At 41.3% G+C, this 18,765-nt stretch overlaps 1 protein-coding gene across 2 annotated transcripts in view; it reads right to left on the bottom strand.

Annotated features, from left to right (window-relative positions):
* PPP2R2C (protein phosphatase 2 regulatory subunit Bgamma) overlaps positions 1 to 18,765 on the bottom strand; it is a 411,371-nt gene that overhangs the window by 72,895 nt on the left and 319,711 nt on the right. For both annotated transcript variants that reach the window (XM_030191168.1, XM_030191169.1), the window contains one exon: positions 1,902 to 2,066. In XM_030191168.1, the coding sequence (XP_030047028.1) occupies positions 1,902 to 2,066 (165 nt within the window). The remainder of the gene's footprint in view (positions 1 to 1,901; positions 2,067 to 18,765) is intronic.

Here is an 18,765-nt window from a genome sequence, read left to right as displayed (position 1 = left end):
TACTAAGGATTATACACTTCTCTCCAGATCTTAGGATCAACAAGAATTTTTGAGAATCCAGGCATGCTTTCTGAGGTGACAGTACATAGATAATATATATTTAATTGTAGTTTAGGAAATGTCATTTGAAAAGGGAAAGGGGACTTGATTTACCAGCTTTCTGAGGTTTTTTGCAACTACATTCAAAGTAGTTTACATATATTCACGTATTTATTTTTTTTGTACCGTGGGCAATGGAGGGTTAAGTGACTTACCCAGAGTCACAAGGAGCTGCAGTGGGATTCAAACTCAGTTCCCCAGCACCAAAGTCCACTGCATTAACCACTAGGCTACTCCTACACACTCATTTATGAACCTTCTTCTCTGATATAGCCAAGTGCCTGTCTACCACTTATCAGAATTGCATTCACTGCATAAGTCCAAATTAGGCAATCATTATTCTTTTGGGCTTTCACAATTAAAGTCTAGATATGTAGTGCCTACGGTGTTTGAATCTGTTTTATAATGTGCACAAATTCAAACCACAGTTTACATCTCAAGGGAACTGTTGTTTTTCTTCAAGCTGGGAAGTAAGTCATACTTATTCTTCCAGCTCCTTCACAGCTACTTTAATAGAGAAGGGAACAGGGGGTGGGGGTGTTAAGTGTCCCACGGTGATTTATTGTTGGGTGGTACTGTTTTATTGCATGGTCAAAGCTGTGGTTCTCCAATCTGGCTCTTGCAGCTCCCCATCATGTTAGACTTTCGGCATATCCAAAATATGCAAATTAACCTGGTTCTTAGACTAACATATTCAAATATTCCATGGACTTCAAGAAAACTAGACCTAATTGGATAATAGGACAATTGCAGTTGAGGATCGCTGCCCTGGAATAATACTGCAGCTAATCCCTGAACTTATCTCTAACTACATTTGTTTTAACACCAATGAAAAGCAACCATGCTAATTGGCAAACTAACATTTACTATACAACACAAAATTATGGCAGGTAGGAAAGTTTATATAATAAATGAAGAGAGGGGGAGGGAGTCATCAAAGTATAGTAAAAGGTGAGCTTTTCTCTACCTTGATTTACCCTAGGAGTCAACAACCTGTGGTAGAACAGTTCCACTGGCACTGGTTAACTTATTATGGGATTTAAGGCAGTTTTTTGAAGTGGAGCTAATTAAGCTATCAAAAATCTTGTTACTTCCTATTCTTTATTACTTTTTGAATACATCTAGCATTGTTCTTTCATGTTGAAAGTGTACAGTATATGGTGTAGATCGATGAAACAAACTCTTGTTTTAATGCATTTTCGGTTTTATTATTTTTTTAGACAGCAGAACGTGAAAAAATGTACAAAAATGTGAAGACTTTTCATGAGCACTATATGTGCAATTTAGGTTTAAGTTGGCTGCCGTATTTTCTTTTCTAATGGCAGCCATACTGACATCAGCTGTGTCATATGACCAATTTAAAATGTAAGCTGACCATTCCAACTGTTTATTAGCAAAGATAAATCATGTAGATGCTCACTTTTCCTACTCATCTGAATCTAGCTACCAGACTAACAGCTTTTCCTTCCGATTGCCAACTGGTATTATCTAATTCAAGGCAGTGGGCTTCCTGCCTTTCTTCTTGGGCCTTTTGCACCATTTACTTGTTTAGCTGGAACTTGATTTACTGTCATCATGCGCACAAGTCTGGACCTCTTTTGTCAATGGATTCTAGATGGCTGCTCAATCTGCTTATGCTTGTCTTTGGAACAGACTGTGTGGAAGCTTTCAGGTCAGCTATAGCTGATTTGAGAGACTTACACGCAATAGAATGCAAAACTCTGAGATTGTACTCCTTGACAGCATTATCATCTGAAATCCTACCAAGCAGCTACAATTTATTTATGGGACCAACAACTTACGTTTGCAGTGCTTGTCACAGAGAGCTGATGCCCTCATGTCACAGAGTCGTAGGGACCCTTTACTGCTGCTGTAAACAAAGAGATTACAGTGATGAGGATGAAATTCAGCTGCAGTAATCACTTCTGTTAGGTCTTCCATGTTTGCTGGCTTGATGTCCACAATATCTGAATGGAAGCATTATTAAAGAAAATCAAATCATTCATACTTAAGTTCTTACATTTAGCATACAGTTATGAAAATTATCAATTTATAATTTTTCAAACTTGTGCCTTATAGAAGGTAGAATGGTTGAAACATACAACTCTGAGAAGTGACACTTTTAAATAACACACAGCCTGAGATATAAGCTGTACAAATAAAGAACTTCAAATCTGTGTATCTGTACAACACTGCACATGTTGAACTGAACTACAACCAAACACTCTGTGAATCATATGAACACATTTACAACCACTGCTTATATTGTTACTGAAATGAGAGGAAAAGCCTCATACTTCTGCAGCTCAACTCGGTTATTGAAACCAGTCCAGTTTAACAGAGACCGTGAAAATCTGTAACACTCTAATAAAGAAAACACTCTGAGCCGCCAGTGAAAAAGTAATCATAGGCACAAAAACCTCTCAAAAATTACTCTTCTGTAATTTCTATCCTAAATAACTTAGGCGATATTTCTGAACAAAAAACTTATCTGTGCTGTGTCGTGCTGGTTGCTCCGTTGCTACTCGCTTGTAGGGTGAGGTCCCGACGGACCCATTTCACTCGTGCTTCTTCAAGAGTACTCAACATCTGCCCTGAAACAGTTTCAGGGCAGATGTTGAGGACTCTTGAAGAAGCTTTAGTAAACAGGAGGGTTGGTCTCCTGTTTTATCCAACCCTTCTCCTTCTTGACTGAGGGCCAGATGCACTAAACTTTACTAGTTCTAGCCGGTTTAGTGCGCAAGTAGTAAACCGGGACATGCACAAAAGGGTTCTCTATGCCATTTTCCTGTCACGGTAGCAGCTAACAAAAACGGAATGCAAAGCATAATGAGCTAATTACTATTATAATGTGCATGCAATGCGATGCACTACCATTTCCAACCCCATGCACAAAAGCAGTCCCTACCTTTACCGTGGAAATTTTAACAGGAGGTCTGGACCTGCCAGTTCTTCATTATCACAAGTAGGAGAAGGGGAGAAACAAGGCAAGGAAGATGAAGCACAAAAAAAAAAAAAGTATATCAGCTTACACACAGCTTCTTTGCGTGTATGAAAGCCGTGCAATGATTATTTTCTCAAATGACATTTACTGGCAAGAAATGGGTGGGGGGGGGGGGGGGGTCAGTAAATGTAAAGCATAAAAGTAATGGTGACTTACCAAAAATGCAAGGAAGACAAAGGTCAAACAGCCTCTGCTGGGAAACAGCATCCCCCATGCTTAGAAGCACAACAGACAGGGGCTAAACGAATTGGACAGTGTCAGCCTGGGATGTCCCGCCCACTCACTACTGGAGGGGGGACACCAGGAAGTTCAGATCCAATCAGCTCCCAGCTCTAGAGTGATGTCATCAGGGAAACCCTACAGGGAGGAGTTGGGACAGAAGCCAGCCAATGAGAGTCCATCTTCAGAGAGATGGGCGTTCCAGGATGTCAGCCGGCCAATAGAAGGAAGCAGCAGGAACAGCTGGGGGTGGAACCAAGCCCTGATCCTGATTCCTCAGAGCCCAGAGCCGAGAGCAGCAGCGAGCATATTCTAGGCTTTTTCAACTTTTTCTCAGCAGCGGGGAGGCAGGGAGCCCCAACACAGGTCTGTCCATCCCCCCCCAAAAAAACACGCTTTTGTGCTTGCAAAAAAAAAAGGGGGGGCATAGCGATTGACTGTTCTGAGAATGCTCAGCTCACCGACTGGCTTCCCCCATATCGCATGCAAATGAGCTGGGTCGCAAAAGAAATGAACAGCTCATTTGCATGCGATTCTCTTTGTGAATCCCTCTGAATTTCTAAATCGGTAAATTTTTACCAATTTGGAAATGCAGACAGATTCTTAACAGGATCTTTGTGCATCAGCTATGAATCTTGATGCTCCAGAAGGAGGGAGGGAGGGAGGGAGGGATAAGTTGCCTTTATATATATATATATATATATATATATATATATTTATTTTTAAACAGTCGAACCCTACGAGTTCTCCTCCCTCCATCCCTTCTGCAGCAGAGGGAGGGAGGAACACATTGTTTTTTTGTTTTTTTAAACAGTCGAGTCCTCCAGTCCTCCTCCCTCCCCTCTGCTGCTTCTGTTCGTGCTGCTCGGTCGGTCCTCTCTCCCCCTCCTCCACACAGCAAGACGAAGAAGAGCTTTTTTTTCACTCCCGAATCCCCCCCCTCCCGAATCCTCATGAGTAATCGGATTGAGGAATGGAAAGGAATGGAGTTACCACCTGAGAAGGACTCTGAATGGTACAAGGAGCATCAGTGAACTGGCTGGGGTGCCTGTCCAGCTTATTTTCAAAGGAGATCGCCGGCCATCTTCCAACACAAATTGGGAGATGGCCGGCGATCTCCTCAACCCGGCCAAATCGGTATAATCGAAAGCCAATTTTGGCCAGCACCAACTGCTTTCTGTCGCGGAGCTGGCCAAACTTCAAGTGGGCGTGTCGGTAGGGTAGCGAATGCGGGACAGGGGAGATGGCCGGCTTCGCCCGATAATGGAAAAAAGAAAGCCGACCTTGACGAGCATTTCGCCGGCTTCACTTGGTCCCTTTTTTTTCAGGACCAAGCTTCATAAAGGTGCCCCAACTGACCAAATCACCACCGGAGGGAATCGGGGATAACCTCTCCCAGTGGTCACCAACCCCCTCCCACCAAAAAAAAAGAAAAATATTTTTTTGCCAGCCTCTGTGCCAGCCTCAAATGTCATACCCAGCTCCCTGACAGCAGTATGCAGGTCCATGGAGCAGTTTTTTGTGGGTGTAGTGCACTTCAGGCAGGTGGACCCAGGCCCATCCCCCCTACCTGTTACACTTGTGGTGGTAACTGTGAGCCCTCCAAACTTCCCCAAAACCCACTGTACCCATATGCAGGTACCCCCCTTCACCCATAAGGGCTATGGTAATAGTGTAGAGTTGTGGGGAGTGGGTTTTGGGTTTTGGGCGGATTTGGGGGCTCAGCACACAAGGTAAGGGAAGTATGCACCTGGGAGCAATTTTTGAAGTCCACTGCAGTGCCCCCTAGGGTGCCCGGTTGGTGTCCTGGCATGCCAGGGGGACCAGTGCACTACAAATGCTGGCCCCTCCCACGACCAAATGCCTTGGATTTGGCCGGGTTTGAGATGGCCGGCATCCGTTTCCATTATCGGCGAGAACCGATGCTGGCTATCTCAAACTCGGCCATCTCTGACATTTGGCCGGCCTGAACCGTATTATCGAAACGAAAGATGGCCGGCCATCTTTTTCGATAATACAGTTCAGGACTGCTCTTTGCTCCGCCGGCCAAATTGATGGCTGGCCATTTATTTGGCCGACGCCGTTCGATTATGCCCCTCCACGTGACCCACCACCATAAGGGTAAACAAGCAGACAAAGGCAGCAAACATTTTTTTTTTACAGTCCAGTTGGGCCTGTCCACAGCCCTCCAACCTCCTCATCGTCTCATTGGGCTCCCCCAAACCCACACAGACACCCTCCATCCTTTCCTTACATGGTGCTGTGCTGCCTGGCTCCGTCCATCCCTCTGTCTCGAACTGATTTAAGAAGTGTAGCTGCAACACAGACTGTAAGCGAGTCAAGTCACTCAGAGTCCTACCACAACAGGCGTGCAGCGAAGACATTTAAACATTGCTGGATCCCACCTCCCTCGGCGCACAGAGTGACTGCAGGAAAACCGCCCACCCCACAACTGCAGTAGTAAAAACCGCCCAATTAACCATGACCTAAAAAAAAACCATGGTGAGTCGCGGGAAACTGCCCAATTCTGTGGTTTTACTGCAGAATTGGCAACTTCTAACACATTCACAGTGATTTATTCAGCCACTGCTTCTGGTAATTCACAATATGTTTCTAGATTACCAGGATGATAGCACAAGATGAAAAAGCTTAAAATAGAATTAAATTAAAATTAAAAAATAGATTCATTCATGAAGATCAAGACAGTGAGAAATTCTGAAAACCTGTAAGAATTACAGAACACCTGACTATTCATTTATGGTGACAACTATCGATATGCAGGACAAAAAAAAATTCTCATTTAACTTCTGGTCTAAGTAATGCCTAGAAAACATTTCAATAACTGCTTTGACTAAAACTGCTTTAAAGTATATTAACTTTAAAACACAATAGCATCCACCCTGAGGGTTTATTTTCAGATAAATCTATACTGTAATTTACCATAACAGAATTATTAAAAGTTTTATCACTGTCACCAACACTGAAATGCATAATTTTTCCATTTACTTCACACATACTAATAAATCAGTTGGGCTATTTCAGCTAATTTGAAACAGAAGGTACTTAAAGCATTACTGCACTTTTGTCAACATAAAATAAACATTAGCAGTTTTCATGAAAAAGAAATTCCAATATTTGATGGTTTACAGGCTATGAGCATAGGTATTATATTTCACTGCCGCAGACACACAGCAGAGCATACCCTCTGAATCTGTGACCTGTCTCAAATTGCTCCAACAAAACACAACATTATTTATTGAATCAGATTCATTCAAATGAATATTTGTGACATCCACACAGGACATGAACTTGACCTATAAGACCACCCTTAACTATAAATGCACCATACTGATACTGATATCTAAGGTCAAATTTTATGACTTTTATCAGTGAGAAGACATGTGCAGATTATGATCTTTCAAAAAAGAGGTAGCCAGCACACATTTAAGGCTGAGGTACTTAACTAATGTTCCCCTAACATTAGTGCATGTTTTGTCAATTACATGGATTATTGGTGCTTGTAGCATATTATCTAGCAATCGTGAATACAGCACAAAATCTCTATAAAAGTTAATGACCTTAACAGTTACACAGATCAGCTCATTACCTATGAATGCATATTAAATAACATATTAAAATGTGTGTATATTAATGTGGAGAAATTTAACTATATCTCTGAGAAGAAAAGTTTGTGTTAGAATTAACATGTTCCCCCTGTCTACTAAGCCACACAGCAATGCTGACACAGTCCATTCAAAGTGATCCAGTCCAGGATTTACACTATTGCCTGTAGGAACTTGTAGTTATGAGTTCCCTTTGCAATTCTACCCCATTTAGGTCAAATGTTGAGATCGCCGGGTTTATAGATGGTCGGCTTCAAAAAAAGTGGAAAAAAAATTAAAGTGTGGATGGCTTTTTCAGTAGTACCAGTGGGATTTGACCTACAAGGCTGGTGCTCTAACCACTTGACCACAGCTCCACTTACTTGGGTGTCCCTCCCTTTTGATTATGCCCCTTCAGGTCTCTCAGCCAATCACAGTGCATTTAGCTGTCTGTGATTGGCTGAGCGAGACCTGAAGGAGCATAATCAAAAGGGAGGGACACCCAAGCAAGTGGAACTGTGGCCAAGTGGATAGAACACCAGTCTTGTAATCCAGAGGTAGCTGGTTCAAATCCCACTGGTACTACTGTAAAAGCCAAAAAGCCGAGCAAAAATAGTTTTGATTTAGGACGTCCCTGACGAGTACTTCAATTTTTTTTTGGGTGGGAGGGGATTGGTGACCACTGGGGGAGTAAGGGGAGGTCATCCCCGATTCCCTCTGGTGGTCATTTGGTCAGTTGGGGCTCCTTTTTGAAGCTTGGTCGTGAAAAAAAAGGGACCAAGTAAAGCCGGCGAAATGCTCATCAAGCCTGTTTTTTTTTTCCATTATCGGGCGAAGCCGGCCATCTCGTGAGCACGCCCCTGTCCCACCTTCACTACCCTACTGACACGCCCCCTTGAAATTTCGCCAGCTCTGTGACGGAAAGCAGCTGAAGCCGGCCAAACTCGGCTTTTGATTATACCAATTTGGCTGGTTTCCGGAGATCGCCGATTTGTGTCGGAAGATCGCCGGCGCTCTCTTTCGAAAATAAGCCTGTATGTTACTATGATTGCTGGCAGCAGCAGAGATTAAGGCAGACTGCTTATGGCTGACAATGAGGCTTTCCCTCTATGGCATCCCACCCATGTGGAAACAGAAGTTGTATCAAAGACGGCTGGACACCAAAGAGTTGGGGAGGGCACTCTTTCCATATCAGCAAGTGAAGATACTGGTTTTGAAATCTTACTTTCAGAAGACAGATATGTCTTTTTATGTCCAGAAAATGTCTTATTTCCTGCTATATCTGGAGCTGCACAGGCTTGGAGAAAGACTGCCCTCCAGTTGAAATCCTATGCTTCAGCCCTGAATGTAACAGTATTTTTTTTTTCTTCCTTTTAAATGTTTGATTTCTTATGAGGGGAATCGTGTTTTTCTGGATCTAATTCAGTTGGAAAATTTTCAGTTCAGTAATAATTTGATGTGCTATGGATGGTTTTATAGATTGGGATATCAGGGGTCATATTAGCTGATGGGCTCCCAATATCATAGTTTCCGGGGGGGGGGGGGGGGGGGTTGCTTGTTTTTCTCTCCTTTTCTGTAACAAGGGCTACATGCAAAACAGACTAATGTAATTTTACTTGTTCTTCTTAGAGTTTTATTTTACTTGTATATTTTGGTGAATCTACTTTGTGTTATAAATAATAACAAAAAAAACAGTGCAACATCCATGGTATACATTACTCTTGGACACTGCAGATATATGGACAGTTTGAAAATTGAGCTTAGCAAGACAGAGGACATTGCTTTTTAACATTACAGGGCATTGGTAAATTACAGAGGGCCTGTGCTCTAGACATACATCAGGCGACCATTTCCCACATTGTCAGTGAGCTCACTGACAAAAGGATTATTTTAAAACATTAAATAGCTTTTACCAAGAATGAAAATTTTGCACAGCAGAGAGTATAAAAGGAAACTAGATAATTAATATTGTTTAGTTCCTGTGGGTTTCCAGCTTAAACGTGGCATCTTCTGGACAAACTGGGGTTCACCTTTGCTCCTTCAATTTTATATCCTCTATTCTATTTATTTATACATTTGCAATAGATTTACAAGATAACTTTTCTTAAAAATATACAGAATGAAAAAGCAATAGAAGAAATAAATTTAAAGTGGAATAATCAAATCTTCCCTAGACCACAATATGAGGAAAAGGGCTTCAACAAAATAAGAGTAATACAATGAATCAACATTAAAGGAAGGCCATAAGAACATAAGAATAGCCATACTGGGTCAAACCAATGGTTCATCTAGCCCACTATTCTGCTTCTAACAGTGGCCAATCCAGGTCACAAATACCTGGCAGAAACTCAGGTATTTCACACCATCTGGATAAAAATTATAAATGCAAATTCAATTCAAACTATCTTCTTTAGATCCAAACAGGAATGCAATTGCTCGGGTACAAAAAAAAACATTCTTTCTTTGTCCAAATCTGATTCTACATTTACATGGATAAGCAAGAAGAAAAGTTGCTCCCAAGTTCTTCACTTCTTGGCCCATAGCAAGAAAGACTTTCTGCCTTTCCTGGGTATATCCACAACATCTGGCCATAAAATAGATCTTGAGAATGTTTGAAATATGACCTCATTATTGAATTCACAACCTGTTCTAACACTAAAGTGGATCTTTCTGCGCTCTCAGTCAATGAATCCTCCAAAATAACTTAAATATTGTTAACATTTAGAGTCAGAACCTGCCCCTAGTCTCCAACTTCTCCCTGGGTAACTTTAGGGGAAACAGATAGTAAATCTTGGTAATTAGAGAAAAAGTGTCAGAGGAAAATTTTAGAACTTAAACCAAAAATCTCTTAAATATATCCAAAAGGGGAATACCTGGAGATTGCGGGAAATTCAAAACTTTTAAATAAAGTCTCCTATTATAGTTCTCAACTTGCTCAATGTATCGATGAGTAGCCAATCTATGTTCAGAACAAGTTTAACTTCTGCTGAGATATTATCAATTTGAGTAGTAAAATCAGTTTTTAAGGCATTAACATTCATAGTCACGATTTCAAACTTCTCCAACAAAATTGATACCTCTGTAGCCATCTTGGTCATCATATTATTTAGATTTGGAAGCATCTTCCATCAGATCCAATCCAAGATCACCATCACAGGGATATCTAATCCAACCCCTCTGTTCTCCTCACACAATGAGCTCCTCATCGGCCTGATGATCTCAATTGCCACAGCACTCCCTGCAACTTTCGCAGTGGCCAAACATACCACTAATGCCATCTGAGTCGCTGGACATATTGGTGCATTTGCAATTGGGGTGGGGGAGGGGGGTAGGGGGAAGAGATGTATCAAGCTCCAAAAGCGATGGCCCTCCTCCACCCACCATCGCAGAAGAGCTCACCTCTCCAAGAAGACCCTGTTCGATCCTCTGCTCTCCTACAGGAGACGCTAAGGCTGATGAGGGAATGACCCTTGCATTCCCCTTCCTCTTAGTATGGGGCATAATTCCAAACAAGGAAAACAGAAGAAAGGTAAGGAGGAACAGTGATCTCAATGCTCACACAGTCAGCAGAGTGCTGCCATCTTGGCCACTCCCTCCCATCCACATCACTGAATGAGAGGAGCCTCCTCTATTCTATTTAGACAAACTTTCATCCCTAAAGTCCTCTCCCAGAGGACTAGACCACAGTACCTTCTGGAATTTGATGTGTATGCACCCTGAGTCTAGCAGTAATCAACACCACAGTGTGATGGATGAGCACTACCACCATAACATCTTCAATCCCAGTTTGCTCAAGAAGCAGACCCAGGCTGAAGAACTGGATCACAGTCTTCCAGCATCCCAGTGCACAGCACTCCAAATAGGCCACCAAGCTGAACTTTTAATCTGGCTTTCAACTTTTAGAACCTGTTATCCTCATGCCTTTAGATCTGAAAGAATGGGTGTTCAATAACGTAATGGGTTTGACCTTTTCACTTGATTGCAGAGTCTTCCTTAGGCAGAAAGATGATCGAACCTCTTATTTTAACCAATCCTACAGCTATAATAGTGATCATCTATAGCACAATTTTCTATCACTCAGTTAAAAGACATTTATTGTCTGAGAGCCTATAAAGTTCAATTATCTCCCCAGCCAAACTCAGTGTTTCTGAATCATAGAAGCAATGACAATGGCATAACTGTGACAATGATTTAATCTATCCCTGTGGCTAATCTATCCTAATGCCAGTTATTGATCAAGAACTATACAGTGATTCAATGATGCTTGAGGTTACTTTAATTCCCCTCCATCTATTTCATCAACTTTGACACAATGATTGCTTAGTTTGACACCTAAGCTGGAGTAAAATTATGTTTTATGAAGCTTACAAGCTAAGAGACTCTAGAATTCCAAACTCAAAGGTGTTTTAATCTTCAGGCAGAGCTTTGTAACCATTAACCAAAAACTTTAAAGGATTCCTTTTATTTTATAATTGATTTTCACAGTTTCAAAAAGGTTAAATAATTATTCAAAAACAAATGCTACTATTGGTGAACTATAATAGTTAAATTTATTCTTGAAATTTACCTGATTATCTCATTTTCTTTTCTCTTTTGTTCTCTCTCCATTTTTCTTCATAGGTTTAGATATTTGGATGTATAATGTTTGAAATTTGCATAAATACAAAATTTTAAAAAATCAAATGCTACTAGCTTTCTGGCAAAGCATAGTTTACAAAGAATAAATGTGTGAGGGCCTTCATTTTACAATGGATAGGACTGCCAACTGGAGATTTTAGAGTATTTGCCACAGATGGAATTTTTGAGGGCATTTTCCTTGACATAGGAAAGGGGGGGGACTTCCTCCTAGCAAAGTGAATTCTTCATAGAACTTAAATAGAGCAGCCAATAATCTCAGTTGTAATTTAAGAAGATAATTTTTACAGCTATAGAACTGGGTTAGTTAAGAGAATACCTACGTTATCTGGAGAGCAGATGATTATTGCTACTCTCCAGGTAGCTAGCTTTTCAGCCTGCCTCCAGATCCATCTCCAACTGAGAACAGTTATTTATTTATTTTTATTTATTTGTTACATTTGTATCCCACATTTTCCCACCTATTTGCAGGCTCAATGTGGCTTACATAGTACAGTAAAGGCGATTGCCAATACCGGTGTGAACAAATACAAAGTGAGGTTGTGGTAAAGTACATGCGCGACAGACATATCTTTCCCCATATAGCAAAAATGTATCTAGTCAACAATGAAGCAACTGCGGGGGATTAGGAAACTGAAAGCAATGCAGTTATACAGTCAGCACCTACCAACCACACAACTGCTTTTGATTTCTGCCTCCACTGAGGCAAACATTCAGTCTGACACTATCCATATAACTTTATACAGATAAGATATACATATAGTTATAAGTATATTCAACGGAGATATATCTGTTAAGTGCTATCACTGAATATACACATAATTTATATAGATATGTAATCTGTGCAGCAGCACTTAAAAGGTTAATCTATATGGATAGTGGTTGAATTTCTTTGCTATTCAGCCTGTTCCTGGCTCACTCCACATTAAAATGTCTAATTCTAGTGGCACAGTGATTTAGATAGCCAAATGTTAGCCATTCTGTGAAGGTGATTTTAAAAGAATGGCTTATGCGGTCAGCTCCAACTGCTGGCCACATAACTGCTTTTCATATCAGGCCTACTAGTCAAAATTGTATTGGTTGCTGAGTCTTTTAAAGAGGCCTAGTGGACAGGTCTAATAACCTGGCTAAATTATCTTCCTGAAGCAATTCATTTGTTTTTACCTTTGTATTGTTTTATGATTGCTTTAATAGATTGAATCATAGAACATTGATTTCAAGGCAGAAATCTTATTGGAAAAACTGTAAGAATTAGATATGAGTAAAAAACTTTCTTAAGATAATTTATTTTATTAGTACGTTTTAAGTATACATATATCATCATCCTAGAGCTGGAGAACAATGATTCCTAACACCCTCTGACAACCTTAGTAGGATTTTCAGTTTTCAGTACATGTGTACTAGAACTCTATCCACAGCTCCAGACTTAAGCAGGGACACAGGGGTAGCCACACGGGGCCTGTGTTGCTAGGGGCCCCATGCTTAACTGGGTCAGCACCTCTGTTTCCCTCTCTTCCGCCCCCAGGTCTGGCATCTCAGCCCCTCTCAACCTCTCCCACCCAAGGTTCAGCATCTCCCCTCTCTCTCTCTGACACCTCCCATCACACATTATATCATAAATGGTGTCCATCCCTCAGTCTACAGGAATTATTTATTTATTTGTTACATTTGTATCCCACATTTTCCCACCTATTTGTAGGCTCAAAGTGGCTTACATGGTTCCCGAAAGATGATTATAAACTGTGGTGTTAACAAATACAAGGTGATAGTATGGTTAAAATGGGACTAGTGTGGTTTACCCACACTAGGGGATCAAGCAATGGAAGCTATTGTGTTATGTCCATGTCGTGTTTTAGTGATGTTGTGTTTCTGTTGCCAGGCATTTGTGTTGGTTCTGTGGGGTAGGCTTTTCAAAAAAGGTGAGTTTTTACGTTTTTTTCAGAAGTTTAGGTGGTTGCTCGTAGTTTTCAGGTCTTAGGAGAGGGATACAAAATAAGAACAAGGATATTGCTCCATGGTGTGACCTCATCCTGACTATTGCATTCAATTCTTGTCGCCCTATCTCAAAAAAGATATAGCAGAATTAGAAAAGGTTCAAAGAAGAGCGACCAATCATAAAGGAGATGGAACTCCTCCCATATCAGGAAAAGCTAAAGAGATTAGGGCTCTTCAGCTTGGAAAAGAGATGGCTGAGGGAGGATATGATTGAGGCCTATAAAATCCTGATAGGTGTAGAAGAGGTAGAAGTGAATCCATTTTTCACTCTTTCAAAAAGTAAAACGACTAGGGAATACTCAATGAAATTACATGAAAATACTTTTAAAACAAATAGGAAGAAATAGCTTTTCACTCCAAGAATAGTTAAGTTCTGGAACTCACTGTCGGAGGATGTGGTAACGGTTAGCATATCTGGGATTAAAAAAGGTTTTGACAAGTTCCTGGAGGAAAGATCCATGTTCAGTTATTGAGATGGACATGGGGAAAGCCACTGCTTGCCCCAGGATTGGTAGCATAGAATGTTGCTACTAATTGGGTTTCTGCCAGGTAATTGTGACTTGGATTGGCCACTGTTGGAAGCAGAATACTGGGCTAGATGGGCTATTGGTTTGACCCAGTATAGCTATTCTTATGTTCTTAGTTATCCACTGTGCCAATGAAGGCACTGTATGCTGTTTCCAATGAAGGGCCAAATTATGGTGGACCGCATGGAGATTGTGACGAACCAACAAAGATTGTACATGAGTAATGCCCACCAATTTCTTACCAAACAAAAACACTGCAGGGTGCCCTTGCACCGGGCGACCAAGCCACCGCTGCAGGCAGGACTGAACCACCCGCCAATAAACTTGAGCCTTGGGACAGGACCCCCAAGCATGGCCCAATGCTACACATCCCCTCCAACAATGAGGAGAAGCACCTGGAAAGATACCAGCGGTAAAATACCTTTATCACATTTTCATTTATGAAGACAGCCAAAGAAGACTTTAACAGGGCCTTCTCCATAGAAAGCCAGGCATCAGCAGCAAGAGTGAGAACCTGACACCCAATTCCCGATCCAGGTTCACCCTATATAAAACATATGGCTTATGCCATTTAGAAGATAAAACAACAAGGCAGACCTTGTAAGAAACACAGTGCAAATGGCTGTATCAAGGGGCAGTAGGTCACCAGCTAATATAAAGTTCCCTGGAGGAGGGCAGGAATATACGGGCTATAGAATTCCTTAGCTGAGGACCTTAAAGATCCTGCCAGGCTGTGCTAAGGGTTGGTTGCCTAGGTTGGAAGGTAAGGGACAGAACCCTTCTTCTGAGTGCTTGCTATCTTTTAGCAGCTGCACCAGCCAGGCTAATTTTGGAATTTTACATCAGCTGGTGACATACTGCCTCTGAATTAGCCATTTGTACTGGAAACATAGCCATGTCGGGCACTTTATGTTGATATTCTGGGAGCTTTTAATCTATTAATAAAGACTGTGTTTCTTACAAGGTCTGCCTTGTTGTTTTATCTTCCATATTGGATTTGGCAGACCACCATTTAGAGAAAAAAGTATATAAGCAAGTAATAAGCCCTTGAGTACTCTTAGAATGTTCACACATATCCTCCAAATAAGACTCCTCTCGTAGAACACAAGACCTAATCGAGGGAGTAGTTAAAAAAATGATTAACCTGAACGTAAGCATAACTGAGGGCGAGAGCTGATAGGTCTCAGATAAAGTCTCAAAAGAAAGAAACTCTTCATCATCGAACAATTGCCCCCAAGTAGCCAACCCACGCTGAGCCCAACAGGCAAATGGACCAACGCCTATCCCAAGAGCAAACAACGGACTATGAGCAATTGGCATATGGCGAGACAAGGGAGAGCAAGAGGTAGCAAATAGGTACTCCCAATAATAAAGTAGTAGAAATTGATGGACATAAATCAGCAGACAAATGTCTATACTTGCGCGGCAGCCAAATAAGATATTTTAACAATCTAGGGCATGAAACCACTCAATGGCAGGACAGGCTTGAGCTGCACTATAGTACAACAACAAATTTGGCACCCTCAAGTCTTAAAATACTTTTACATAGTAATAAGATTTTTTTTAACTGTGTGCTGTGATCACTAGTAATATTGAATGCTATAGCATCATTTTATATGTGACTCTAGCATGTAGAACAGTATTACATGCTCAATTAGGTGCTTATAAAATTGCCCTAGGGTTTGAATACAGACAATTTACAGGAGTAGTTATCAAGGTGCATTACGGCCTTAAGTGCATTATTTACCCTTTAATGCATGTTAAAGAGCACTAATGTGTTTTATTACCATAAAGCACATTTGCTTAAGTTATCGCAGATTATATACTAATGAGATGTAAGGCAAGCAAAGCACACAAAACACCTTAGTATGTAAATAACACCATAAGCCATGTTATTCCTGGAAAATTATTGCCAGCATAAAGCTGGCAGTACTTTTCCAACCCAATTCATCAGGTACAAGGCTGCAGCCCAATGCTCTCAAGGGACTTTTAGGGAGGCCAGTATTTGATACACAGAGTTGCCCCCCTCCTTCCCCCAAATGAACCCTCAAAAAGGTCGTCATAATCAAGACAACCCAACTGCAGACCCCCCACGGCCTACTTAACAGAATTCCTGGTATCTAGTGGGGTAGGAGGCAGGAGCGATCTCCACGCATTCCTGCCTCTTACCAGCACTAAGTTCAAAATGGCACCACTTGGGTTCATCAGGTTGGTAAGTGGCATGAGAGTGGCAATTGCTTCTGCCTCAACTTCACTAGACGCCAGGGTTTCTGTCAAGTAGGGCTGGGGGAAGCCTCTGGCAAGGGGGGAAACTCTATGTACTATATGTCAACACCCTTAAAAGTACTCGGGAGCATCAGGCCGCGGTTCTGCGGCCTGATGCTCTCTGGATGGTAAAATAACACTGCTTGCAAGGTTGATCACAAGTAGTGTTATTCTTGTACCACAGAACTACTTGCAGGTTAGTCACTCCTGTGGTAAATTAAGGTGTGGTAGAAGTTCAACTTTTACTGAAGCTTAATAATTATCCTCCTTAGTATCTACTTTTATGCGCTAGACACAAACATTCCCCCTTGGCATAGAATGAGAAAAGCGGGGCTGGGATTGGCACTTATGCATGTTTTTACAAAATATGTACACATGCACCAATTCTTAAAAGGACGTAATGCAAGAAGAGATGCATGCCTTAGAGTAGGTGCAACTTTGTATGCAAGTTTTTAGTAAGTTATTTTATAAAAGCACTTAAGCACATCTATCATTTTAAAGCAGCACAGGTTGATATTTAATGAGCAGGTTACAGTTACTGTTGCTGCTTTCACTTTTTATTGTGTTTTAATTATGAATGTAATTTTTCATGTTTATGTTTGTGAATTTTTAGTATCTGCCTTTCTATATCTTTTCATTATTTATTTTATATAAACTGTTTTGACTTGTGCTCAATAAAGAGCTCTTTTACAAAAGCTTATTTATTTATTTATCTCATTTGTACCCCACAGTTTCCCAACAGTGTCAGGCTCAATGTGGCTTACAACGGACCACAGAGGCAGACGCCAATGCAGTAAAATGAAGCTAATACAGCAGAAAAACCTACAAGAGATATTGGGGAAGAGTAGGAATTGACGGAAGGATTAGGGAAACCTGGAGAGAAGAGGGAAGGGGAATGTGTCCAAAATGTCTCTAGATTGATGCGCTTCCAACAGTGGAGACACATGCAGAGGCAGTGGGATAAGCACTTCCAAATACCTATGGGCTTCTTAGCGTTTAGAGTGCACTAAGCTTTAGTAAAACAGCCCCTAAGAGCAGTATAACAAGTAATAATAAACAATAAGTAATAATCAGGTGGAACAAAAATCATTAACTCATTAGTGCCCAATGTTCCCATAATAAAATCCCATATGAGAATGTTGGGCACTAATGGGTTAAACTAAACTAAAACAGGCATAACATACAAGACTATGGGCTTTTCCGCCTAGGAGCTGTATTATAAAATTACCCTGGTGTAGGTAATTTCATAAAAGCACTTTTTTGTATGTAAAGCATGTTTTACATGCAGAATACTGCTGTTATAAAATTGTGCAGGTATATAAGCATTTAGAAGTACACATACCACGAAAGTCTGTGCATTTTTACATTGCCCATGTGAAAAAAAAAATTGTGGTGGAGAATCAAACACAGGCTATCCAGGAGCTAACCACATCATTCATCAGTCCTAAATTGTACTAAGAAAGCCCTTGCAATTTTTGTTTCTTTTTTTTTAGACTTTTATAAAGCAATTCAAATGCAATACGTTTTCATAAAGTCGACCACTTTTCAACTGTGGAAAAATACCAATCAACAGCACCGTAAACAACCAATGTACACCCCACACATGATTTTATAGTCCTTTATCATCTCTCCCGTCAGCCATCCCATCTTCAAGCTGAAGAGTCCTAACCTCTTTAGCCTTTTCTCACAGGGGAGTCATCCATCCCCTTCATCATTCTGATTGCTCTTCTCTGTACATTTTCTAATTCAGCTATATCTTTTTTGACATTCAAGGACCAGAACTGCATACAATACTCATGGCGCAGTTGCCTCACGGAGCAAATCGGAGGTAATAGGATATTCTCAGTTTTATCCTCTGTTGCCTTCCTAATAACGCCACACCGAGCTGAGGATTTCAAAGTATTTTTCACAACGATGCCTCAATCCTTTTTCCTGGGCAGTGACTCCTAATATGGAAACTAGCATCGTGCAGGGCCACTGAGAGACAGAGACACAGAGCTGGGCCTGGGACAGAGCCACCCCCTGTCACTCAGGCTGCCACCACTCCCATTCACCCCCCATTCAAGCAGCCACTGCCCCCCGCCCTGTCTGAGCCCAAAGAGGGTGGGCCCAAAAACTCATGCCTTCCCCACCCTCCTCAGCCCCCCTACGGTGCTCTCCCCCCCCCCTCAAACCAAAAGAAATACCTGTGGCTACCGGCCCGAAGGCGACAGAACCCGGAATGTGAATTCCGTCCACATTCAAAGTGGCAATTCGCAGGTCAACTCACTCAAGCAAAGAGCTTTTAATGTAGTGTAGCTCAAACATTTCAAAGACCAGGAACGTCTCTTCTAACAAACTCTCAGTGTGGTATAGACTGGGCAAGGTACAGCGAGTTTCCTATTTTCTTGAACACTTGGCGGAGAGGTGGAGTGGGAGG

This window comes from Microcaecilia unicolor, chromosome 2 (genome assembly GCF_901765095.1).
Source record: "Microcaecilia unicolor chromosome 2, aMicUni1.1, whole genome shotgun sequence".
In the NCBI taxonomy this organism is placed as follows: domain Eukaryota; kingdom Metazoa; phylum Chordata; class Amphibia; order Gymnophiona; family Siphonopidae; genus Microcaecilia; species Microcaecilia unicolor.
This window is presented reverse-complemented; position numbering and strand designations above follow the sequence as displayed.